This window comes from Dromiciops gliroides, chromosome 1 (genome assembly GCF_019393635.1).
Source record: "Dromiciops gliroides isolate mDroGli1 chromosome 1, mDroGli1.pri, whole genome shotgun sequence".
Lineage (NCBI taxonomy): Eukaryota > Metazoa > Chordata > Mammalia > Microbiotheria > Microbiotheriidae > Dromiciops > Dromiciops gliroides.
In genome coordinates, this window is record NC_057861.1 from 639,714,518 (window position 1) to 639,741,524 (window position 27,007).

General features: G+C 37.5%; 1 protein-coding gene across 1 annotated transcript in view; it reads right to left on the minus strand.

Annotated features, from left to right (window-relative positions):
• The window catches only part of GLIS3 (GLIS family zinc finger 3), a 613,599-nt gene that overhangs the window by 416,675 nt on the left and 169,917 nt on the right, over positions 1 to 27,007 (minus strand). The window contains exon 3 of the mRNA XM_043978464.1: positions 8,241 to 8,448. Coding sequence (XP_043834399.1) covers positions 8,241 to 8,448 — 208 coding nt within the window. The remainder of the gene's footprint in view (positions 1 to 8,240; positions 8,449 to 27,007) is intronic.

The following is a 27,007-nucleotide window of genomic DNA, read 5'->3' on the forward strand; positions in this document are numbered from 1 at the left end:
TTAATAAACAGCTGTTGAATGGACGGATGGATTCAAATGCACTACTCCTTAGAGGCTAGCCAATAGATACATGAGCATGCCTAGGTAAGTTAATGTTGCTTTATGACTCCTGGAAATCTTTGTCCTTCATACCTTAGAGCATCATAGGAACATCAAAAAAAATTACATTTAAACAACAAATTCAGTAACTGATAATTTTATAGTCAATTATGAATACAGAGCCATTTCATATTCCTGGAATATAGTGTGGCACTAGAATCAAGAGCAAACCAAAGTTCAAATCCTGCCTCAGACATTAATCAATATGTGCCTATGGAAAGTCACTTCACTTCTGTGAATCTAAGTCCCCTAATCTACCAAATGAAGATTTACTACCTACCTTAAAAGAGTTAGAGGATCAAGTGAAGGAACATAAATAAATCACTGTGTAAACCTTAAAGCGCTATAAAAAGTTGAGTTATTTTATTACTATCATTACTATTATTAACCTTAAAAAGTCTCATCCTCAAATTTAACTTCTCGTAATTTCAGTTACAAATATAACTGAGGAGGGAGAAAAAATTTAAAAGCCCCATCCCAATTCCTACTTTAATGATGTGTCAGAACCTTATGCCTTGTAATATCACTTGCCAAACTCCAGTTGATGATCACTACAATCCCTTCCAGCTCTGACATCTATGAATTTAAAACGAATTGTTTCTATCCTATTAAAAATGCATCCTAGGGGCAGCTAGGTGGCGCAGTGGATAGAGCACCGGCCCTGAAGTCAGGAGTACCTGAGTTCAAATCCGGCCTCAGATACTTAACACTTACTAGCTGTGTGACCCTGGGCAAGTCACTTAACCCCAATTGCCTCACTTAAAAAAAATGCATCCTATTCTGTGATTAAGCTGTTTTCTTTACATATGTATGAAAGTAATTACAGAAACAAATGTGTTAGAAAAGGCAAAGTTATGATAACATAAAAATTTATATGCTTCTCTTTATTAGTTATTTATGTATGTTTGTTTGTTTGCTTTTGCTTCTCTTTACCCTACTGCACAGACACTAGGTGGATCTAGAAAACTGGACGTCCTTTATCTGTACTTGCATTGGCATCCTATTGAGATAGGAACATCTCTGTTGATTTGTCTTAGACCTAAAAAAAATTAGTCTTAAATCAAAGTTGCCTAAATCTTCATATGGTTTCTCAGACTGAAAACCATAATTATTTCTGCTAGAGAAGAGCAAACCATTACAAAAGAAATGGAATAAAGAGCAGAATGTTTCATCCAAGGTTCCTATCTCCCCTTTCCCCCCCCCACAAAGTGGATCCAAATACCACCATTTTCTATATCCAACATTAAAAATTTCAGTTTTCAGGTTCTCCACATAAGGTGAGCAAACAGGGATCAATGAGGTTTTCCCAGAGAATGAAGTAATGTTTGCCAATGATGTTAATGGTGAGAGTACATGTAACTGTCCTTGACATAATTTGACTTGTTCATACCCTTCCCCCTCAGAGCTCTGAGATTCACTCAGATCACACCGAAAAAGAGAGTAAAGGCACAATTGACCTGAATTTTGCTGCCCACTTATACAGGTTTTCAGATTCTGAGGAATGGCCCTCATTGTGTTACCCACGGTCAATACTGGAAGGGACCCAGGATAGGTCTCTTAATCTTATGGTTTTTCTGGATGTCACTGGCCTCCCAGGGCCCTCCCCAGCCAGTGAATCTCTGATTCATTGAATGTTGTCAATGTTATTTTAAGTAAGAAGTGATTCTGCCCCAAGCTCGGGAAAGCCTTTAGAAAATAAAGCAGCAGGGTTTTACTGACCGAGCTCAGTGATCCTTGTCAGGTGGAGCTGAGACATCCTGGATCCAGCAATACTAATGTGTTTCTCATTTCAAAACCAGGAGCTCTATTTTAAAAGCATTTCATTCCTCTTCACCTGCTTTGCTTCTGAGAAACAAAGTTTTTTTCTAGGTTTGAGGTCTGGAAGAGTTCTCAATAACCATCTAGTTTGTCTTCTCCAAAGCTGAAGGATTTATGTCCTCCCCCTCAAATTGTGCCCAGTTTATATACAGATAAGGAAATAGAGGTTCTGGGAGATTCAGCAATTTTCCTATATTCACACAACTGGTGCCAAAGACTGGACTTGAATCAAGTTTCCTGACTTCATGTGTCTAGAACTTTACCATACCATGTGGCCACACAGAGGTGAACTCCTTACAAATGAGATAACCAAGCATAGGACTTGGAACATAGTAGGTGTTTAATAAGTGTCTGTTCCCTTCCCCTTTCATACTCCCTGTTCTGATATACTTGATCATCCAAAGATTCTGCATGTCTTGTGCTGTTGTTTTTTTAAAACCTTCTTTAGCATAGTGCCTGGCACATAGTAGGTTCTTAATAAATGCTTGGTGATTGATTGATTTTAGTTTTCTAATATGGTTATAATAAGGATTTTCCCCCAAGTATACAGAGACTCTAGTCTTCCTCCTGCAACAAGTATCTGTTTATTCCCTATGTTCCTAAAGAGTTTTAAGAATGACACTTATAATGCCCTCCTTATAAAAATTGTTTTCCTCTCCTCTGTCTATCGAAAAATTTTGTCATAAGTAGGTACTAGAAAGCACCAGCCCTGGAGTCAGGAGTACCTGAGTTCAAATCCGACCTCAGACACTTAACACTTACTAGCTGTGTGACCCTGGGCAAGTCATTTAACCCCCATTGCCCCACAAAAAAAATTTTAAAATAAATCTACTATAAGTAGGTACTAGACTAGATCATGCCTAATATTCATTCCAGCTCTAAGGCGTAGAACCTTATGATTTTTCTGGGCCCAGTCCTTGGTGAAGGCTTTTTCAGCTGCATAAACCCTTAGGCATTCAGTTCTTATGAATGTCTGTGGTATATATTGTTTCTGTCATTTATTTAGCCTAAATAAAAACAACTCCTGTTTATGCACTCAAGCACTTCCCTTGGAATGACTCTGGGAGGTGGATATTATAAATGAAGATGCTGAAGCTGAGAGGGGCAAAATGAATAGCCTAAGGTCACAGAGGTAGTTTGTGCTAGACCCAGGATATCGAACCAAACCTCCCAACTTCAGGTCCAGCCACTCTTCACACTTAGGGCTACTTTTCACATACCTTTTTTATACAACACTTTACCATTTGCACATGCAACTTTCTACCTGTCTGATCCAGGGCAAATCAGTTACTTTCCTGGAACCTCAGTTTGTTCATCTGAAAAATGAGGCATTTGGACCAGAAAATCTCTTAGGTCCTTCCAGCTCTGATTCCTATAATCCTGTGTTAAATCAAATTATAACCTCTTAAAAACCATATTTAAGTCAATTTAACAAGCATTAATATGCATCTATTATATGTCAGGCACTGTGCTAGAAGCCAGAAATACAAAGGCATAAATGAAAGAGACTCTTTCCTTACATTCCAATGCAGGCCATATTTTATATGGTTTTGTATAACCCACAGAGACCTTCCCTCCCACTCCCTAACCTCCTAAGGGTAATGAAGAAACATGGTTAAGAGGTGAAATGTAGCATGCTTGGACTCAGAAACCAAGATTTACATATAACAAAGGTCTCAAAAAAAGGAAGGGAAAAGGGAGAGAGGAAAGGAGGGAAGGGAGAAAAGATGGAGAAAGGAGGAAGGGATAAAGGAAAGAAGGGAGGGAGGGAGGGGAAGGGAGGAGGGAGAGAAAGAGGAAAAGGATAGAAGAAGGAAGGGAGAATAGGGAACGGATTAGTCTCTATGGACTATTACACATATCTTTATTCAATCATTTGTCCTATTGACCAGGCAATGGCACTAGGAGAGGCCATGGTATGCAGGGCTACATTTCTATCAATAGGTTGATAATACTCTACTTGTTCTTGTTTTCATCTGATCCTAAAGGTGTTATTTTTGGTGGTTGGCCAATTTGGAGGTCAATCTACGTAAAAGGAAAGCAGATATGGTTCAAATAGAATAAAATGGATAGGAAAGCACAGAGGTTGTGGTTGAAAAGCCATTGTGGCTGGTGAGATAACAATCCCTCACTTGTCAGGATATGACACATGTGTCCACAGCATTTGAACTTTAGGCCATGAGGGCAATCCAGTGACCAGAGTGACTGGGTTGAATGTTAGACCACAGAAGGGGTCTCACCTATACTTTCCCCACAGATCCTCTGAGCTCCCTGAAGCTAGTCCTTGGTTGTCTAGGTGATATGCTCATATTTTTTATGGAGGGTTTGGTCCTGCCCTTAACTATACTGGGACTTCTGGTTCAAGGAACTAGAGGATATCGGAGTAGGCAACTCCTAAGATCAGAATTGCCTGGATTTTTTTTTAAACAAAGAGTCATTTCATAATATGTAAGAGCTGAAACAGTATCCTTAGGGATAATCCAGTTAAACCCACTCCAAACCCTGCCCCCACATTATACTGAGAAGGAAACTGAGATCTCCTAAAGCCCATAACTCTAGGGGTCATTCCATAGTCTGTCCACTGGACATATTCCAAAGCAAACCAGAATCCCCACTGTTTCCCACTGGAGAAGTCTCCTGCTCCTCAGGTAGACTAGAAGAAAGTTAACTGTAGCAGCCCCTTTTGTCTTGGCATGGCATGGAATTTATTAACCAGATGCCTTGGCTATGTAACTAGATATAACCCTGGCTAGGGGTTTTTGGTTTTGTTTGGTTTTGTTTTTTTGTTTTGTTTTTGCAGAGCAATGAGGGTTAAGTGACTTGCCCAGGGTCACACAGATAGTAAGTGTCAAGGGTCTGAGGTCGGATTTGAACTCTGGTCCTCCTGAATCCAGGGCCAGTGCTTTATCTACTGTGCCACCAGCTTCCCCCATGGCAAGGGTTTGGATCATAGGCTCTAGAACAGGGCTTCTTAAACTTTTCCCACTCATGACTCCTTTTCACCTGAGAAATTTTTATGTGACTCTGGGCATATAGGTATATAAAATAGGTATACATAGTCTTTTATTACTGCCAAATTTTTCACAACTCCCAGATTCAGTTACACGACCCCATATAAGGTTATAAGCCACAGTTTAAGAAGCTTTGCTCTAGAGCCTGTAAAGAGGCCTTAAAGACCATCTAGTCTAATCCATTCATTTTACAGAGAAAACCAAGGCTTAGAAAAGGGGAGTGACTTCCTTAAGGTCACATATCTCTTGAGTAGCAGAGCCAGGTTCACAGGACTCATATAAAAGAAAGGACTTGGTAAATCTAGAGTGCCATAAACATATCCATTCAAAATTAAAGAAATGAATGTTAAAAGAGATAAATAAATTTTAAAAATGATTTCACATGTATGATGAGTATTGTATTGCTCACCTTCTAAATAAGTATTGGAGGGACTGGAGGGAGAGAAAGAATTTGGAACTCAAAATATAAATATGAATAAAAGGGGGCAGCTAGGTGGTACAGTGGATAGAGCACCGGCCCTGGATTCAGGAGGACCTGAGTTCAAACTTGGCCTCAGACCCTTGACACTTACTAGCTGTGTGACCCTGGGCAAGTCACTTAACCCCAATTGCCTCACCAAAAAAAAAAATGAATAAAAGAGAAAGGAAGGAAGGAAGGAAGAGAGGGAGGGAGAAAGAGAAACAAAGAAAAAAATAAGGAAAGAAAGAAAATGCATTGCCAATCATTGTTTATCATCATTTGTAAAATGAGCATTTACATTAATGTTGTATGAAAACATATTTTGAAAGGTAAGAAGTTCTATATAAATGCATTGAATCATTTTAATTCTTCTCTTGCCTGAGTGATAACTGTCTTAAATTCAGGAATATGGCAAGTTGCCCTGTGAGCATTTCAGGCTTCTCAGGGGAAAATATTTGGCAATGTGAATAGACAACTTGGGAAATAAGATATTCCTCATTTGCCACTTTTAGGCAATAATTAAAGATATGTTCATAAGACTATATGAGATATCCCAAAAGTCTTTGAGCCATTTTAAACTTTAAAATAGCTTTTGGAACTCCCTGTAGAATAAAGCCCTATCTTCTATCCCCAAATGATTATTGTCCTCTCAAACAGTCTCACTGAGTGGAACAAGGAATGCTTTTCCTATAACCAACAAAAGTTTTGTATTTCTGCAAAGCAGTCACACCTCACATCAGAAAGTTCATTTTTACTGGTTTGTTTGTTTGATTCTTTATTCATTTTTTCCTAGGCAGCCTTTGGTGGGTAAAGCATGAAGGGAACTTTTTTCCCTTCCATCTTCTACTTCTCCCTACAAACCAAAATACCTTCGAGTTGGACTGACTAGCTCTCCATCCTCAAGCTGCTTGATGAGAACACGCACATACATTTTAAATAGAACAAGTAAATCTGCCTCTTACCCAAAAAAAAAGGATTTAAAATTAAGTTTCCCATCCTTTAAGTGCCCCTTCCCAGCTAGGGCTTTTTTGTTCCCCCTGGAAAAGATTCTTACTGCAGGGTAAACAATCTAGATTTCTCCCATGAAGAGTTTAAAACATACACACACATACACACACACACACACACACACACACACACACACACACACACACACAATGTACCTTTAAAGCGTTTCCTTTCAAAAATAGAAAGTCATTCTAAGAAATTAAATATGCTCCAAAACAAGAAAATAATGACCCATCCTTGGCCGACACAGGGCGAGGTGCTACTAGCGTTACATGGCATGAATTTTCTATGCCTTCAGTCATGCTGCTCCATTGATTATGAGGACTCTGCCTTCAAGGCTTGGACATGGACATGGCATGGACAGGAATATGAAGGGCTCCTGGTGACACATACCCCATGAGCACACCTAATTTGGCATGCAGTTCTCAGGAAGTTGGAGGAATCCCTCAAGGCAAAATCATCAATTGCGAAATGACAGGCAGCTTCCTATCATGAAATATCTATCTCAGGTTAAAAAAAAAAAAAACAAGCTTCTACCTCATAAAAATTGGCATTTTTCTTTTGTTCTTTAAACAAAAACTACCCATTCTAGAGCTTGATGATTTTATAGTCACTCCTGAGAAAAAGAAACATGCAATATTTTCAGAAAGAATTTAAAAAGGGGGGAAATCTTTTTTTTTTTTTACAAATGGTAGAGCCTGAAAGAAAAAATAATGCAGTCCAATCACTGAAATAAGTACATTTTATTACATAGCACCACATTCTAAAACTGAGCCTCAGAGCCTTAAAAGTACTTGACTAAGGAAGATGGCTTCCCATTCTCTTCATTCTCCATTATCCAACCCACTCAACAGATCTCCCAGTAGAGAGAGAGAAAAAAAAAATGGAAGTTATTGCTGGTACCATTCATTGGACACTTACTCATATTAACTGAAGATCATAATACTTAAACTACTATCCTAAGGGAGTATACTTTATAAACTTAGAGATGTTATATAAATGTGAGATATTGATGTGGCTATAATTACTGTCTTGCACTTGTAAGGTTTATCTCCCCAGCTAGGTTTTAAGTTCCTGAAGGGAAGGAACTTTTTTTTTCTCCCACTTAGTACTTGGAACCAGGGCTCAAAAACATTATAGGAGCTAAAAAGTACTTGTTGACTGTATGTAAATGACAAAGTTACAAACATTTATTAAACACTTACTATGTGTTTGGCACTATGCTAGGATATGTTACAAATAAATCTTCAGAAGCACGCATATATACAAATATATCTATATGCACTCATATATATGTATATATGTGTGTGTGGTGTGTGACTAAAGCACATTATACCGCTTTTCAGTAGGGAAGGTAGACACATAGATCATCTCAGATTTCTGTTGGTCATGTTACCGTTCATATATTTATGTCATTCTATACCAGGGACTTGACAATATTACAAATCAGGATTCCACCACTAGGCACCTGGAAATTCCTCCCTAATTTTTACTAAGCTCCACTCATAACATACTTTCCATTGCTAACAATATAAAAGTGGAAGCTGGATGGCTCCTTGCTAGAGATATTGTAGTGTGGATTCCTGCCCAGGTATGAGTAGGACTAGATGGCTTCTGAGGTCCCTCTCCCTTCCCTGATCCAGTGATACTTAGCTGTAGTGTGCTTTCAAATTTTAACTCTTTTTTTTAAATTAACCAAATATATATTCTACATGCATGTTATTCCCTTAAAATAGGTTGAAATAACATGACTACATGCATGCACATATGTGTAGGGAAAACACTCCAGGGGCATGTCATTATACTGTAGAGAGAGAAAAAAAAACATATAAATAACTCAAAACCTGGTATCTGAAGGAGGTATATTCATGTTGGTTGCATTCATTGCCCTCTGTAAGCTAGGACTGATCTGGTTGCATGCTGTAGAGACCTGGCTTGCAGGAGGTGATATGGGTCCCAGCCGTTGAACCATCATGGGACTGCTGGTGACCACTAGATTGTTGCAGCTGCCTTTTCCAATGGACTTGCACTGAGGCCCATAGCCAAGACCCCCTAAAAACAAATGAAGCAGATTAGCTTTCATATCCTGTATACAAGAAAGTAGAATACATACACACCCATTCATGCTGAATCCCTTCTCCATTAAACTTCCTCAAGCCTCCATATTGTTTGGGGTTGGAAAAACAAAGGAGACTTGTATTTTTTTTTTTACTAGTAGAGGTGAAGTTACCATAATTACATAGCAGAGATTGGTTTACACAATCACCTATCATCCACAATATTCTTAGATTTTGCTCCTTCTATGCAAGTTGTAACCAAGGCCAGGAGGAACTGTCTTACAAGCTCCTTATCTCATAACTTACATTCCAATGGCACTTGACAGTTTTATAGAATACTTTCCTTGGAGAGACCTTGAGAGGTAAGTGGTGCAAGTATAATATACCCTTCATCTCTGGAGAAGTAAAGTGAAGTTTAGAAATGTTAATTAACTTATTCCATGTCTCCCAGTATGTATCACAACTGACACTTCCTTCCAGATCTGCCTCTAGATGTAAGAAGTATTGTAAAGATTAACGGTGGGCCTGGAGTCAGGAAGATCTGGATTCAATTATGGCCTCAGACACTTACTAGCTTTGTGACCCTAGGCAAGTCATTTTTTTAAAAAATCTCTGTTTGCTTCAGTTTTTTCTACTGTAAAGTGAAGATAAATAATAGCACCTACCTCCCAAGGTCATTGTGAAGATCAAATAAGATAAATTTGTAAAGGTAAATTAACACAGTGCCTGCACATAGTAGGTACTATATAAATGTGTGTGCCCTTCCTTTCCCCTTCCTTATGTGTTTCCTACAGAAGACAAGTGAAAGGACTGATAGTATGTCAAACCACAATTTTTTGAAGATGTTAATACATCTTAGTCTACCATCAGAGAAAAGACTTTCTACTACACATATCAATTCAGCAGGTGTGTTTTCCTTCAGAGTCTGCCCCTCTGATGTCAAAAGAGAAACTTTTAAACTATATGTCATTCATTTATTTTAATATTCTTTTAAAAAATTTATGTTCCATATTCTTTCCTTTCTTACTGCTCCTCTTCTACCTTATTGTTGTTTGTCCTTCAATCTCAAAGAGGACTATGACATCGGAAATGATGTCACAATTTGCGCTAAATTGGATTTAAGTGAGGGAGGGCTGTGCAAGGTCAGGACTACTGGAAATGGCCCTGAATGTTTAAGGCAATTGGGGTTAAGTGACTTGGCCAGGGTCACACCACTAGTAAGTGTCTGAGGTGAGATTTGAACTCATTTCCTTCTAACTCCAGGGCCACTGCTCTATCCACTGTACCACCCAGCTGCCCCAATAACCATCCTAAGGTCACAAAGATGTTAAATGCCAAGATTTGAAACTTGTCTTCTGACTATAAATACAACTCTCTTTCCATGGCACCTACTGAGAAATCAAGCAAATATGATATCAATTACACATGTGAAATCATGCAAAACATATTTCTGTATTAGTCATATTCTGTGGGGGAAAGCAAGAAAAATGAAGAAAGTAAGAAAACTTCAATTTGCATTGAGAGTTTATCAGTTCTTTCTCTGGAGGTAGTTAGCATCTTTCAAAATTAGTCCTTTGGAATAGTCTTGGATCATTGTATCGTTCAGAGTAGCTAAGTCTTTTACAGTTGTTCATCATTACAATATTGCTGTTACTGTTGTACAATGACCTCTTGATTCTGCTCACTTTACTTTGTATCAGTTCATATAAATCTTCCCATTTTTCTTTTTTTTTTCTGAAACCATCCCCCTTTCCATTTCTTATAGCATAATAGTATTTCCTAACAATTCTGTGCCATAAATTGTCCAGTCATTCCTTAACTGATGGGCATCCCCTCAATTTCCAATTTTACCACCACAAAAAGTTGCTATAAATATTCTTGTATTGTATGTTCTTTTCCTTTTTCTTTGATCTTTTTGAGGTACAGATCTAGTAGTGGTATTGCTGGGTAAAAGGGTATGCACAGTTTTATAGTCTTTTGAGTCATAGTTCCAAATTGTTCTTCAAAATGATTGGGTCAATTCACAACTCCACCAACAGGCCATTAATGCATCTATTTTCTGGCATCCCTCCCTGCATTTGTTATTTCTGATAGATGTGAAGTGGGTACCTCAGAGTTCTTTTCATTTTTCTTTCTCCAATCAATAGTGATTTAGAACATTTTTTCATGACTATAGATAACCATTTTTTCTTCTTCTAAAAACTACCTGTTCATATCCCTTGATAATTTATCAATTGCAAAATGGCTTTCACTGTTATTAATTTGACTCAGTTCCCCATATATTTGGAAAAAGAAGCCTTTGTCAGAGAAACTTGCTGTAAAATGTTATATTACTTTATTTTCTGTTACCTTTTATCAAAACGTTGTTTCCCTGATTATCTCTTCAAATATGGTCTATTTTTGTGTTGGCTTTGTCTGAGATCATGCTACCCCTCTCTTTTTTTTACTTCAGCTGAAGTATAATAGATTCTACTCTGGCCCCTTATTTTAACTCTTTGTGTGTCTTTCTGTTTCAAGTGTGTCTCTTATAAAGAACATATTGTTGAATTCTGGTTTATAATCCACTCTGCTATCCATTTAAATTTTATGGGTGAACTTTTCCCATTCACATTCATGGTTATTATTACTATGTATTCCCCTTAATCCTATTTTCTTCTGTTTATCCTCTCTCTTTAAAAGTGAAACTTTATGAGGACATAGGAAAAAGGATAGTATTCTAGGTTACAGTTTTCCCACCTTTGTTCATCCTCCATCCTTTTAATAATCTATTACCTAAGATACAACCAAGTATCCAAAAACCAGAATGACAGGATTCTTGAACAAGTTTTCTTCTTGACAGCAGTGTAGGAACCAACTCTGGTAGGAATTTTTTTTATTTCCATTAGGAACAATCTTCCAGTGTTAGAAAATTTGGGACAGCCCCAAAGAGGAAAAAGAAAGAAAGAAAGAAACCCACAAGAATCTTTGCAGTTAAAGAAAAGTGAGAAGCAGAAAGAGGAGAAGCAAACAATGTCATGAGTCATTTGTAAAAAATAATAATCATGGCCAAATCATTCAAGACATTCATTCTGCAAGGTTATACTTTTTTCAAACATTTTAGCAAACCACCTGGTCAAGTCTGGGTGACTGTACATTCTGTTCCCATTTCTTCTAAGTGAAATATCTGTACCCAGTTTTAGCAAAATAAGTTCTAAGAATTTCTCACCAAATTCTCATATACATATATGTATGTATGTATACACACATTTTTATGTAATGGTGTATATGTATGTATGTATTTTTCCCTGTTGCTGGACCTGGGATCAAAGCAGGGTAGGATAGATAACCACAATTTTCCTTAATCCCATTTCAAAACAAGAATCATTTTTGTTCATTTTGGCTTGATTTTATATATCCTTAATGATATAAATAAGTTTTCTTAAATTAATTTTATCTTTCATAACAGTAACATCTAAAAATTCTTAATACTCAGGCATTAGACATCTAAATGGTAATTTTGACTAGATATCTGAATTATGTTAAGATTAGTTTACTTCTCAAAAATCTTAGTAGTCACTAAGATTTCAAGTAAGCACTAGGTATTTTGGTCTTGGTTTTATAAAATATCATAACTTCCCATGGATTGTGTTCTCTAATTTTTTTCTAATGTTTAAACTAAATGTTCCCCACCCACCCCCAACTCATCCAGATTTCTTTTACCTTCATGAATCACCATCCCAGCTGTTCGGTATTCCTTAATCAAACATACTTCATCTTGACAACAATAATGCTGATTTTTTTTTTGCTTAATTCATTATAAACTTTGGCATTAAGAAGATACAGATTTGAATCCTCCTTCAGATCCTTACTAGGTATGTGACCCTGAACAACTCACTTAACCTGTCAGGTTGTTTCCTTATCTAGATAGAGTCATTTTTTTCAGTCATGTCTGACTCTTTATAACCCCATTTGGGGTTTTCATGGCAAAGATACTGGAAGGGTTTGCCACTTCCTTCTCCAGCTAATATTACAGATGAGGAAACTGAGGAAAAGAGGGTTAAGGTATTTGGCTGGATTTTAATTCATAAGAATGAGTCTTCCTGACTCCAGACTTGGCACTCTATCCATTGTGCTTAAAGGAGGTAATAATAGTACCTCCCTCACAAGGTTATTATGAGGACCAAATGAGAGCATTTAAGTAGCATTCTGCAAACATTTAAACACTATATAAATGTCAGCTATTGTTAGTAGTAGTAGCAGCAGCAGCAGTATATTAGTATATGGATCACCCTCACTGAGAGAGGTCATGTTGTTTTACTTTCAAATCTCTTTTCTATTCTATGAGAGATAGTGTGCCAGGAGTAACAGTGTGTGGATAGATAGAATATCTGGCCACTGCTCCCTACTACTATTTGTAAAAATGTCCTCATGTTCAGAGTGCTACAATTGACATTATCTGTCATCTCTTGGATCAATCAAAAATGTCTAATAAGTAGTTAATATATGTCAAGCACTAGGCTAAGCTCTGAGCATATGAAGGAAGGCAAAAATAGTCTTTGCCCTGAAGGAGCCCTTGAATAAAGTAATTTATTCATTCCAAACTAGTCTTTTCCTTAGCAAAATAAGACTTGTATGCAGTACCATCTAGTTGTTCTTATTGTTTAGTCAGTTTTCAGTCCTGTCCAACTCTTCATGACTCCTTTTGAGATTCTCTTGGCAAAGATAATGGAATGTTTTACCATTTCCTTTTCCAGTTCATTTTACAAATAATGAAACTGAGGCAAATAGGATGAAATTATTTTGTCCAGGGTCACACAGCTAGTAAGTGGCTGAGGCCATTTAAATGGATTTGAACTCAGGCCTTCCTGATTCCAGACCTGGTGCTCTATTCTCTGTGCCACCCAGATGCCCATTAGCAGCTAGTAATATTAAGCAATTGAAGGTTTACAGAGATCTTTCTTCAAAACAACCTGTGAGGGGCAGCTAGATGGCCCAGTGGATAGAGCACTGGCCCTGGAGTCAGGAGTATGAGTTCAAGTCCAGCCTCAGACACTTAACACTTACTAGCTGTGTGCCCCTGGGCAAGTCACTTAACCCCAATTAACCGTCACTAAAAAAAAAAAAAAGAAAGAAAAAAAAAGAAAAAGAAGAAAACAAACTGTGAAGTAGGCACATGACCCTTTGAGATAATTTTTAAATAACACATATTTAGACAGTGTTTTAGAAGGCTGACAGAATGCTCCCCATCCTGTGAGTTAGGGAATTCAGCTATTAGCATACTTATTTTTTTCAAATGAGGATACTGAGTTTTAAGGAAGTAAAATGACATACCCAAGGGCATGTTGCCAGATAGTATCAGAGCCAGAATGTGCATTTAAACCTCCTAATTCAAGTTCAGCAACTCTTTCAACTATGCCCCAATGCCTATAGATGGCACACTTTGGGAGTACTACTTATAGGGTAGTCACTAGCCTATGGTACTCATCTTTTTTTTTTTTTGTATATGTAAAAAGCAGGCATATGTCTTATCATTTTGTAGTCCAACTGAGAATTCTCGGTAAGAATAAACTGAGTGAATTTAATAAAGATGCATTGGCTGCAAACAACTGTTTGATCATAGACTTTAAAAAAAAATCTATCAACAAGCATTTATTATTATTATTATTATTGTTATTATTATTATTATTATTATTATTATTATTATTTTGGTGGGGCAATTGGGGTTAAGTGACTTGCCCAGGGTCACACAGCTAATAAGTATTAAGTGTCTGAGGTCAGATTTGAACTCAGGTCCTCCTGAATCCAGGGCCGGCGCCACCTAGCTGCCCCTGATCATAGACTTTTATGACAAACTACCTGTGTGACAAACTTCCCAACCCCAACCTCCCACCAACACACGTGCTCATATGTATATTCTAGGCTTCTTGTATTCTAGGGGCTCAGAATTGTGCCAATCAGAATTCCACATCCGCCAAAGCTCTGTTTTCTCTGCTTCCTAAATTCTGAGACCACTGCATGAGAGGACCCTAGACCTCAAAATCCAAGTCTTGAAAAACCAGCTAAGCATAAACAGCTAGGCCAAGCAGTGGGCAAAAGAAGATCTGAGTTCATAAAAGATACTCACTAGACTATATGAACATGAATCACATCATTAAATCTTTCTCAGTATTCATTTTATCTGTAAAATTAGGAAGGGGATATACCTCTATGGTCACTTCTAGGTATAAATTCCGATCCTATGATTCTACAATAGCCTATGACAGACCCATACCCACTCATTCTAAGCTCCCAAGTTTCTCCAGATCTAGATCTCTCTCTCTCTCTCTCTCTCTCTCTCTCTCTCTCTCTCTCTCTCTCTCTCTCTCTCTCTCTCTCCCTCCCTCCCTCCCTCCCTCCCTCCCCCCTCACACACACTCACTCACTCTCACTAATTTACTAACAAATAAAGTAAAGTTAAATTATATAACACATATGGTAACATTTGGGAAGGGACTCTGAAAACTTGTGTGGAAAGATTCAGACATACTTAAAGAGACAGAGACACAGAAATAAAGAGATACAAATACAGAGAGATAAAGGCAAAACTCCCCAATGAATCCACCTCCTCTTTAATTCTATTTTATTAACTCAATAACTGTTGTGCAAACTTGTCACAAGCACAACCAGGGATCTAATAAAATGAGATGATGTTTGTAAAGAACTTTGTAAACCCTAAAAAGGAATGAACTGATGCATTGATGCTTGTCAAATAGCAATGGGAGGATAACTAACAGTTGCAAATATCTGCAGAAATGGAATCTTTTCTCTGCACAGCTGTTGACCTTTCTACATTAGGCTCAACTTTAACACTATACTATTACCATAATTCTACAAATATGGGTGAAAATTCCAATTATGTGGGTATTCAGTCACCTCTTTGCATCGCTATCTTTTTGCTAAAGACATTTTGATTCCATTAGGAATAAAAAGGAAAGAAAGCTTCAATTCAAGAAACCTTTATTGAACAATCATTACACTCAAAGCTCTGCTGAGACTGTGAAGGCAGACCACTGGAAATGGCTTCACAAGACCTGGCTTTGAATCTTGGCTCCACCACTGTGTGACTTTGGGTATGTCATGTGGCTTCTCCTTCTGGTTCTCAGTTTCCAGCTCTGTTAAATGAGGGGGTTAGACTAAACAATGTGTATAATAGTGGAAAGACAATTAGTCCTTGAGTTAGAAAACCTAGGTTCAAATCCCAGCTCTAGTACCTTATGGGTCAGCTTTATGTAACTTTCAGTAAGTTCTCTCCTCTATCTAAACAACCTAAGATTCCTTCCAACTATAAAATCCTATCCTAAGATGAATTATATCCAGTCCAGGACCTCCAGCATTTGAAAATCCAGTAGCTCTTTCAGACTTCTTATGTATTATAAGGCGTTTGGTGCATTATTTCACCACCCAGTTCCAATGCTCTTTTTGTTTTCAGTTTGATGAAACCAATCATTTTACCAGGTGTCACTGTGAGAGAACAAAAAGTTTTCAGTTGGCCAGCTTTGAATGTTCTTTGGCTCATCATTCCCTGGAAACAAACTGTATAGCTCTGCTAACTACCAGATGTGCCATCTCTACCCATGTGCTGGTTTTCTTTTTGAAATATTGCTTATTTTTAGACACTACACAATTTTTCAAAAAAAAAATATATGCTTATTGCTCAAATGAAAATAGAAGACTCTGAAAAACACATACATTTTAGATGTTGCAATCTATTAGATATGGGGATGCTTTTGTATTTCAAAGTCTAGGAACCAGCAATTTGACCTAACAAATTTAGTATTCTTTATCAGCGTTTTATATTTGAGTCATGGGATTGTAAGATTTAAGATAGTAAGATACTTTAAAATCATCCCCAATTTCCTTCATTTTATAGAGATAGAAACTGACACCCAAGAAATGAGTTACCCAGGATGGATCACAGAGTGACTAAATGTTAGAATTAGACTATAACCTGAATCTTATAAATCTAAATACAATAAAGTCTTCACTTGATACCAAGTAGGGCATGATTTAGCAATTTTCACACAATTTGTTTTTCATAATGAGCCTACAAGGGGCAGCTAGGTGGCACAGTGGATAAAGCACCAGCCTTGGATTCAGGAATACCTGAGTTCAAATCAAGCCTCAGACACTTGACACTTACTAGCTTTGTGACCCCGGGTAAGTCACTTAACCCCCATTGCCCCGCCAACAAAACAAAACAAAACAAACCAACAAATAAAACATAATGAGTCTACAAAAAGTGATTAGGAAACATTCAAATCATCTTCAGTGTATGAAATATATTTCATCCTCATTTCTGCATATAAAAATCCTTCGTTTCAAGACTTAGATGATCATACTACCTCAACCATTAAGCCTTCCCTAGCTGAAAGTACATCACCTGCCTCTTCAAATTTTCTGATAACCAAAGAATTTAAGAGATGGAACAATACCTGACCAAATTTCCCTTCAACAACTTTCCCCTAAAATGCTCATCTACTATCTCCTAAAGAAGACAATTTTACTTTGCCATAACTCTTAAATGTTTTGAAAGGATTTTTTCCCCTTATAGCAAGCCTAAATCTTTCCCTGTGCAAATTCTATCCATTGTTTTTAATTCTGCCCACCAGAGCAAATCAGAACAAAGCTAATTTCCCTTCTGACAGCTCCAAAATCATTTAAACAAATTATCATGCCCTACCCCCGCCCCCTAAGTCCACTCTCGTGGGCAAAAAAAAAAAAAAACCCACCTCCAGTTTTTTAAACCAATTCTTACATGGCACTATTTCCACTCCTCCCATCATCCTGATCACCCACAGCTGCATACATTCAAGATTTCTCCTATCTTTCCTAAAATTTTAAAAATAAAAAATACAATGTTCTGAAAAATCTGGGCTACCTGGGGTAGAGTAAAACAGAACTATTAGCTCTCTTTTTAAGGATATAAAACCTCTCTAAATACAGAGCAGGATAGCTAGCTTTCACTTTTTCATCACCATATCATTTATCTTGTGATGATTTCCACTCCCAATCAATCTTTTATGGTCTGTCCTTCCCAAATCAAAGATAACTTTCTCGGTTAGGAAAAAAATAACTAACTCTTGGACAGATTCATATTCTTTTTAAACATTTTTTTTAGGTCAGGCAATTGGGGTTAAGTGACTTGCCCAGGGTCACACAGCTAATAAGTGTTAAGTGTCTGAGGATGGATTTGAATTCAGGTACTCCTGACTCCAGGGCCAGTGCTTATCCACTGCACCACCTAGCTGCCCCCAGATTCATATTTTTAAAAGGCTTTATAAAAGATATAAATAAATACAAATAATTGAGAAGGTTTACAGAAGTAAAGTATGAGTTGAAAAGTTCAATATTCTCTCCAGTGTTCTTTTAAACCATCTCTTCCACCCTGAACACTAATCCTGGTCCTCCTTTGAGTCTTTTCTTAACTTCAACATAGCCTTAAATAAAAATTATATATATATATTTATATATATATAATTAATATATACACATATATGTATATAGGTATACATATATAATTTATATACACATATATGTATATAGGTACAAATATGCATGTGTGAACATATACGTGCATGTACATACATAGAGGGGAAAACAACTCATTTTATGCCCTTAGTATTTAGCAGCAACCTCAGCTCATTCAGGTATTTGCCATTCCTAAAACACTCGTGGAAGACAATCCCATTCTTTTGTATACCTTTCAGTTATTTACATTTGTCTCAAACTTCTGTCATGTCTTAAAAATCTGAATCTGTCTACAATTTAGTTCGCTGTGCATTCACATAAGTCTTGTTTGAAAGCTCTCCTTCATACTACCCCACAGAACAATTTCTGTTCATGTCTTTAGAATTTCATCCTCGGGTGCATCTCATCCCTCTTGAGTCAACTTCTCATGCAACATATGAAGCCACTGGATACTACCTATCCTTTCTCTGAACTCCTTGAAATTTACTTCCCAAATCTATTCTGTATGCTCTTTTAGGTCCAATTTTCTTTTCTTCCCTATCATGGACTTGAAGACTTGGCTTTCCTAAGGTCCCTATAATTATTGTTTTAGCAACCAGATCCTTCTTGTTGGCCAGAATAGGGATAAGAATAATTCTTCTTGTCATTTCCTCCACATTTTGATGGATGAAATCATCAATAAGGCAGGTTGCAAATTTATCATCTTCTCTAAATATAGGCAAATGAAAGAGGGAGTACCAGAATCAACTTGGAACACCTTGTTAAAATAATTAGCTTTTTAAGTATAAGAAAAATATAATGGTCCCTAATGTAATTCAATTCTCTCCTCTGAATTCTCTTTAAATCAAAAGTCATGAGTGCAATCACAGTTGCTCTGAGCTCCAAGTTAGGAAAATTTCTAGCATTTAGGTACAGGTTGGGCTTGTTGCCTAAATTTGCATTTATATTTATTTCTGACTAATCCCTAGTTTCTCTGTGATTGAAACAAAAATTCAGGTTACCAGAAATGTTTGAGTAAAGAAACAGCAGATTACATTACAGTTCCTATGGATAGATAGGAACCAGGAAGGGAAATTGTAGGGAGAAAGCAGACCTTTTCTCAGGATTTCTGTCAGTCTTGGAGTAAATGGGTATGTGGTATCAAGGGCTCAGATCACGTGCTCTTGAAACACTTATAGAGCAAGTAACTCATCTCCATCCACCTCCTCTGACATAGCTTAGTCCTACCTTCTCTTTCTCCTCTCCCTAGTTGCCTTGGGGCAGATGGTTCTTTGCCCAGTTCATTAAGTGCATCTTCTTACACTGTTTATCACACTCTTTCCCAGGATACTCTCCCTTTGTAGGTTTATATGACACTGCTATCTCCTGGCTCTTATCCTACCTGTTTTAATGTACCTTCTCAGCCTACTTTGCTGGATCTTTATCCAGGTGACCTCCACCAACATTTGCTGTTCATCACAAGGATCTGTCCTGAGCTTTCCTCTCTTCTCCCTCAATGCTATCTCACATAGTGATAATCTTAACAGCTCTTGTGGATTCAATGATCATCTCTATGCAGATGATTCTTAGATCTGTATATCCAGCCCTAAACTCCAGTCTCAGATCATTAGTACAATGCCTGGCACATGGTAAGTGCTTAATAAATGCATGTTAACTATTGCTGACTAACTGGCTAGTTGAAGTCCCCTGTGACCATAACGTCATGTTTCAGTGTTGGATTTTTAATCCATTAATTGAACTCCCCATTTAAGTCCTCCTTCTGTCTCAGTGGTCTGTAGTACAACCATCAGTTCTTTCTCTTCTGTCTGCTCCTTGATATCACAGAAGAAAAACTATTCAGATATGGACCATCACTGATGTGCAATTGTCAAAGCTCATCCATTCTTTGTGAGTCTCATAGCATAGTGTATGGGAAAGTGTGGGAACAAAATGCCAGAAAAACCTCAGGGGACCTCACAGTGGTTACACTGACTTGGTCAGATGATCTCTAGATTCCTTTCTGCACTCTGTGCTTGTTTTGTGTGTCTCTGGACACTAGCCCTCAGAGAAAAGCAGGTAGGAGTGCAGGTGGTGTGCCTGAGTTTCTCTTGTGTAGCTTTAGGGCCAGAACACAGAGTACATCAAAGGCATGATCTGAATTCTATGTCTTCCAGATTTAGCCTTAAGCTATGTATCCAACCCTCCATGACTAAACTTAATTCTTTTGTCCTTAGAAAGAATGCACAGAAAAACACATCAACATGTGATGCCGATGGTGGACTAGTGAGTGACATAAAAATCCATAAGACTCAATTTGGATCTACCAATCCAAAGAGTCTCCCATCACCCCAAAAGTATGTCATCATTTAATGAACATTTGTAGCCTGGTAATTCACAAAGACCATCTACTAAGGTCTATGAGATTTCTGATCAACAATGGAGACAGTATTACCCATAAAAGCAAAACAAAAACCTTTTAAAGTATAAAAAATATAATTCTTATATTGGTATAAAAAGGGATAGGGCAGCTAGGTGGCACAGTGGCTAGGAACTGAGTTCAAATATGGCCTCAGAAACAAGTCACTTAACCCTGTTTGCCTCAGTTTCTTCATCTGTAAAATTATGTAGAGAAGGAAATGGAAAACCACTCAAGTATCTTTGCCAAAAAATGCCTGGGGGGTCACAGAGTCAAACATCACTAAAATAACTGTATACATAATATGTGATGAAATGGAATCATCTCTCTCCCCAATCATAATCCTCTTTTACCTAAAGACTAAGAAATCTCTGAAGGCAAAACATCCTGCATTTGACATCCACACTACTATTTACAAGTCCAAATGGTTCACAGAGGCACAGAAATGAGGACAGAATGAAAGCACACAATCTACCATGCTGAAATTATAAGAAAGCCAACATTGATTAATGAACCATAAAGTGATACATAACAAATGGCTCTTCCACCATTGCTATATTGCTTCAATCCTTCAAAGCAACCAAGGTCTCCCTGAACTCCTCCTATCATTCAAGGTGACCATGTAAGACTCCAAATTGAGTTGCTTTTACCTAGTCAATGCTTTGGAAAAATCCAAACGCAAGTGTTCAAGAGATGAATTGTGATGGCCTACCTCTTTCGCCCTCAGGAGTTCTGATGGCTTTCCTTACTCTGTTTATCCCACAGAGAAGGGTATAACTTTCACATTAATACTCTTAGTTTCAGTCACTGTTCAGGAATGTTGGCCACATAGCACAGAATATCATGCATTACTCACTTTATTTTCTCCTCAAATAAAGAGAGTCATATTTTTTCTTAGAGTGATTGGAGAATATCGTTTTCCTTCCTGCTCCTATTAGTACCCCGGATATGCTTTCATAGATCCTTTATTTTGTTTCCCCACCATCTGATAAGATGTTATTAAGAAGACCTAACTCCTCCCTGCCTTATAAGGAAATAATGATGAATAAAATAACCACACATTAAGAATATGTTACTTCTTCAGGAAGCTAACAAATATCTATGATCATTAGGGCAGAAGAGATTGTTTATTCTGACACTTCTTTCTCCATATCAAAATTTGCTTGTTTACCTGAAGGTTGCCAGCTTCCATCATAGTACTTAACATATGATAAGAGTGTCAAAGTGCCCATCCTCCCCACATCTAGCATTGGAATCCAATGAGGAAATGCAAGCGTCCTCAATCATTCTGCCACTGTCAGCTTATGCTGTCTTGATCTACAATAACCCCTAATAATGGCAACAAACATATTTGTCGAGTCAGCATACTACCATGTAAAGAACTAAAGAACTAAAAGTATTCACACGGGTAAAATTGTTGAATTTATGGATTTATGAGATTGGCTGAAGTCATTGTAGGGGAAGCTTGATTCCAATGATGTAATTTCATCTTCACCTGCAGAATTCCTACCTGTCCTCTACAACATAATTCAAGTTCCTATTGTTGTTGTTTGTCTTTTATTATCAAAGAGGATCATGACAGATGTCATGACTTTCAATGAATTGGATTTAAGTGAGGGAGGGTTGTGCAAGGTCACCAACCTCACGCTCTCCTCCAGAACCATCTGGGTCCAGTGGCAAGATATACATCAGGGTGACTGGAGATGGCCCTGGATATTTAAGACAATTGGTAAGTGACTTGCCGAGGGTCTATAACGATTGGAATGATGCCACCTTCTGGAGACTTACTGTAGCAAAGCTCCGCCATGAGGAGAAGTCCTCTGAGGGCAAGCCATGTGGTCAAGGTCCTTAGGGTTAGGAAGTATCATTTGCTCGTGGGTACTGTCTATCAAGGCTACCAGCCAATCAACTTGAAGAGCCTCCCATTTCTGGGAGGAGGACATGAAGTAGGAAGTGGACACGGGTGAAAGGGTTCTGTCTCTTTTTTTTCCTAACCTCGCCATGGTGGGTCAGATGATAGGTTCTCTTAGAAATAGTTACATTTTTACCTTTCTCTCTGATCCTAATGCTCTATAATAAATACTTAGACACTTAAATACTCTTGCTAAAGCTTATAATTTATTGGTGACCACTCATTAGATTTTAGATGGTATAGCTAGAATTTTAGCCCGTTACAGGTCACAAAGCTACTAAGTGTCTGAAGTAAGATTTGAACTCAGGTCCTCATGATTCCAGGGCTAATGCTTTATCCACTGTGCCACTTAGCTGCTGAATTCAAATTAGATCTCCTCTTTGCATCCTTTTCTGATCCCTTCTATTGGCAACAATCTTTCCTCTTAGATCCTGCTTATAATTTAAAATATGTGTGACCAGAGACAAATCACTTTCACTTAAGTGGGCCTCAGTTTCCTTACTTGTACAAGGAAGTAATTGGACTAAATGACATCTGAGGTCTCGTCCAGCTCTAGATCTATTGTATGACTACCCCCCCCATAATTCTTTCTTTTGTACTTTGTTTTTTTTTAGCAATGCTTACCCTTTTTAATGTGCATTATAATGCATCTGGGTTTCCCTTAACAACCCTCTATGAGAAGAGACTGTGCTTGATCTCACTTTTGTATCTTCCCCTGAAACATAGGACATCATTCTGAATACAATAGGAACTTGATCCAGGTTTGTTAAATATGAATATATGTGAGAGGAAAGACTTTTTGCTTTGGTTTTTAGTTTAATTGGGTTTTGGGGTGGGGGGGTTGTTGTCTTCTTTTGTGTCTTAAGTGGTTTTTTTAAAACCTTAGGTGCTTAATAAATGGTCACTGAATGACTAATCTTGCAAGCTCAGAAAATGAAAAGCATTAGTAAGCAAGGGAATGATTTGATGAAAATGGGATTTTATTAAGATTAAGCTGGTACTGGTTTACAGCATGAATTAAAGGGGAGAAAAATAGAGACAGAGATACCAACTAAAAGGCTATGTCATAATTCATTTGAAAAGTGAAAAGGGCCTGCATTAGAAGGATAACAATGGCATCAGAGAAGAAAAGGTCAATCTCCAAGGCATTCATTAGAGGGAGAAAAGTTATCATGTTGTGAAGGATATGATTTTTATGTCATTCCAGATCCCTATCTCTTTCCCAAAAGTCAAGTATGTTTTTCAATTCAACAAACATTTCTTCCAAACATCTTTCCCATGCCAACCAAAAAGAAGTTCCCAATCCATGATACCAATGCCAGCTACTTAACTTGAACCCTGATGATATGAAACAAAGACCATGACTAATGCTCTTTGTAGAAGACAAGTTAGAAGTTTTATGTAGTACAAGGGCATTCTGCCCACAGAACATACCACACCCTGCATTCATCCAGCTCTTTGCCTTCCTTATGTTTAAAAAGTTCTTCCCTCTCCCTCTTCACCTGAAAAATCTTGCTTGTCATTGAGGATCCAGTTCAAAGTCAGGTTCTTGACCCCCTTGGTCAATAACAACCAGCTCATTCAGCTCTCACGTAATCAACCATTTTTTCCCTCTCTCTAGCAGTGATTCAATTCAGTCTAACAAGTACCTACAATGTGCTAGGCTCTGGAGATAAACAGACAATGAAAAACAGCCTCCCTCAAGTGGAATTCCCTCAATGAAGGGGGCTGCAGCAAGGCAGAGCTCTAGTATTATCAAAACTTTTCAGTTTCCCACAGTGACTTTCACAGAAGTAGGTTCTTAATAAAAGTTTGATGAACAAATAAACTAATGAATAAACTCATAAATGGTGAATCTAAGGGTCTTCACAATAAGAGCAAGTGTGTGGTTATAGGATACACATAATTAGAACTAGGAATCTACTTCAGTGGCTTCAAAGACAATTTTTGTTATGAATTTATCTCCAAGTTGCTATAAAATTATAAAATGGTTCAAGTTTGTAAAACCTAAGACTGCAGCTTCTCCCACAGGTAATGATATATCACTACAAGAACTACATTTCTTTAGAAAATTAAAATTATGTGCTTGAAACCACATAATTAATGATCATAATAGATTGAAGGTTTACAAAGAGTTATACAAACTGTATTTCACAAAAGCCTCAAAATAGTCTCCCAAGGAAGGTACTATAGGTGTTGTGAATCCCATTTTACAGGGGAAAAACCAAGGCTCAGGAAGATCAGGTGACTTGTTTAGAGTTATGTTGCTAGTAATTATTGAAGATGCCATTCAAACTTGGGTCTTTCAATTATACTATGGTGGGTAAGAGGACCCCAAAGGGCATCCAAGTGAATATGTAAATGCTAGAATGATCTCTAAGAAATACGCAGAGCATAAACTGTTCCTGAGAGTTTATTCCAGGGTAAAAATTCCAACTAACTCTTTAAAACTGAGTCCAACTCTTCATGACTCCACTTGAGGTTTCCTTGGAAAAGATACTGGAGTGGTTTGCCATTTTTCTCCAGCTCATTTTACATATGAGCAAACTGAGGCAAAGAAGGTTAAGTGACTTGCCCAGGGTCACACAACTAGTAGGTCCCTGAGGCTGGATTTGAACTTAAGTTTTACTGATTTCAGGCCTGGCAATCTTTCCAACTGTGCCATTTAGCTTCCCTGAAGAATTAATTAGACATCACAGTTTTATGGGGCAAACTAGATAGAATGGTCGATAGAGGGTATGACTCAGAATCTGGAAGTTCTGAGTTCTGCACTTACTAGCTGTGTGGCCCAAGGCAGGTCACAACCTTTAATCAGCCCCATTTTCATCTGTAACATGAGGTTTAATAATATAAAATCTACCTCTCAGGGTTGTTGTCAAGTTGAAATGAGATAATATCCATAAGGCACTTTGAAAACTTTTAGATTATACACAAATGTACACACACACACACACACACACACACACATATATATGATGGTGGGGACATGGAAGGATGAGGAAGATAGATATGTTAAAAGTGTTATCATACAAGAGAATAGAGTAAGCTAAAAATCTTTAAGAACATAAGTAGGACCTAAGATGAGACCCAATATGACCCCAATTTTATCCAAACACCTATGGACTTGGATTTAAAGCATCAATTATTATTATTTTTTTTAGTGAGGCAGTTGGGGTTAAGTGACTTGCTCAGGGTCACACAGCTAGTAAGTGTTAAGTGTCTGAGGCTAGATTTGAACTCAGGTCCTCCTGAATCCAGGCCAGTGCTCTATCCACTGCGCCACCTAGCTGCCCCACTAAAGCATCAATTATTAATGAATGTTTGGCAATATCGGTGAAGACAAAAACTAGATATTTCCTACTGTAATCAATAAAAGTCAGATCCCTTCCCATTATGCTACAAGCATAAGGGGGGAAAAAGTTTGATACTGTTGCCACTAAATAAAGCCTAAATTGTTACCAAGTTGATAATTTCCCCAAATGGCTATTTCTGTGTACCATATTACAATAAAAAGGTTTTTAATTTAACACCATAACTGACATTTAGATAGCATAAAAAGGTTTTCAAAGAGCTTTTCTCACAACAGTCCTGTGGAGTAGGTCATGATGGTGACTCCCATTCCATTTTATAAATAAGGGAACTGAGGCTCTGAAAAGTATATGGTTTACCAAGGTTCACAGAGCCAGTAAGCCTCAAAATAAGAACTAGAACTCAGGTCTTCTTACTCCAGAACTAAAAATCTTTCTACTACACTATCATCCATCTCTTTAACAAATGTTAAAATAGAGAAAACTGGCATGAACATACAAAATATCTAGAAAGTTGTTTGGGGCAACATTCTTATTTGTGGAGCAGGGAGAGAAGATGTATCTGTGATTTCATTGATCTAGGGAATAAACTCTCAGTGTGGAATTTCTTTCCACTTACAAAGATTCATCTATATTCTTTATTATATTTATATTCATCTATAACTTATAGTGGTAGTTTCCTGGGGGCATAGTGACTTGCCTATGGTCACACAGTTAGTGTGTGTCACAGTCAGGACTTGGACCTAACCTGTCCCAACCCTAAGACCAGTCCTTTATCTACTGTGCCAGGCCATCTCTCTTTCAGGAACACAGAAGAGTGCAGATAATACATAAAGATGAGTACAAGATATCATCACCTTTGAATCAAAACTGGAGGATGATGTTAAAATCTATGGTGATCCATCAAAGGCTCATTTAAATATATTATTTGACAAAGTTCTAACAATGCCTCTCATTCTGGCTGGTTCCAGTAAATGAAATGATAAATCCTGAAAGCACTCCTACTTCTTCTTAACATTTCCTAACAAGACAGACAATAACTTCTGGAGGTAGATGCTTTATTTAGTGCCCTTCTTGCATGGCGAGTAAAGTTCTCTAAGCCCCATTTAAACAATGAAACATGAACCATGAAACAAGTGTTTAATGGTTTGGAATAGAAATGGTAAAATAATTCCCCATAAAGCACTGGGTCTTTTTAGCTTGCTGTGATGGATAAAAATATTTATCAATGTACCTCTATAAAGATTTTCAACAAGCAGGATTCCTTTGAGATTCAACCTAGCAAGAAGATCCTAGTAATCCTAAATTCCCCAAATGGAGCCAAACATAACTTCTAGAGCTAGAAGGAACCTTAGACATAGATCATTTAGTCCAACCTCCTTCATTATACAGATGAGGAAACTAAGACCTAGAAAAAAATAAAGAAATTTACCCCTGTGGTTCAATAGTAAGT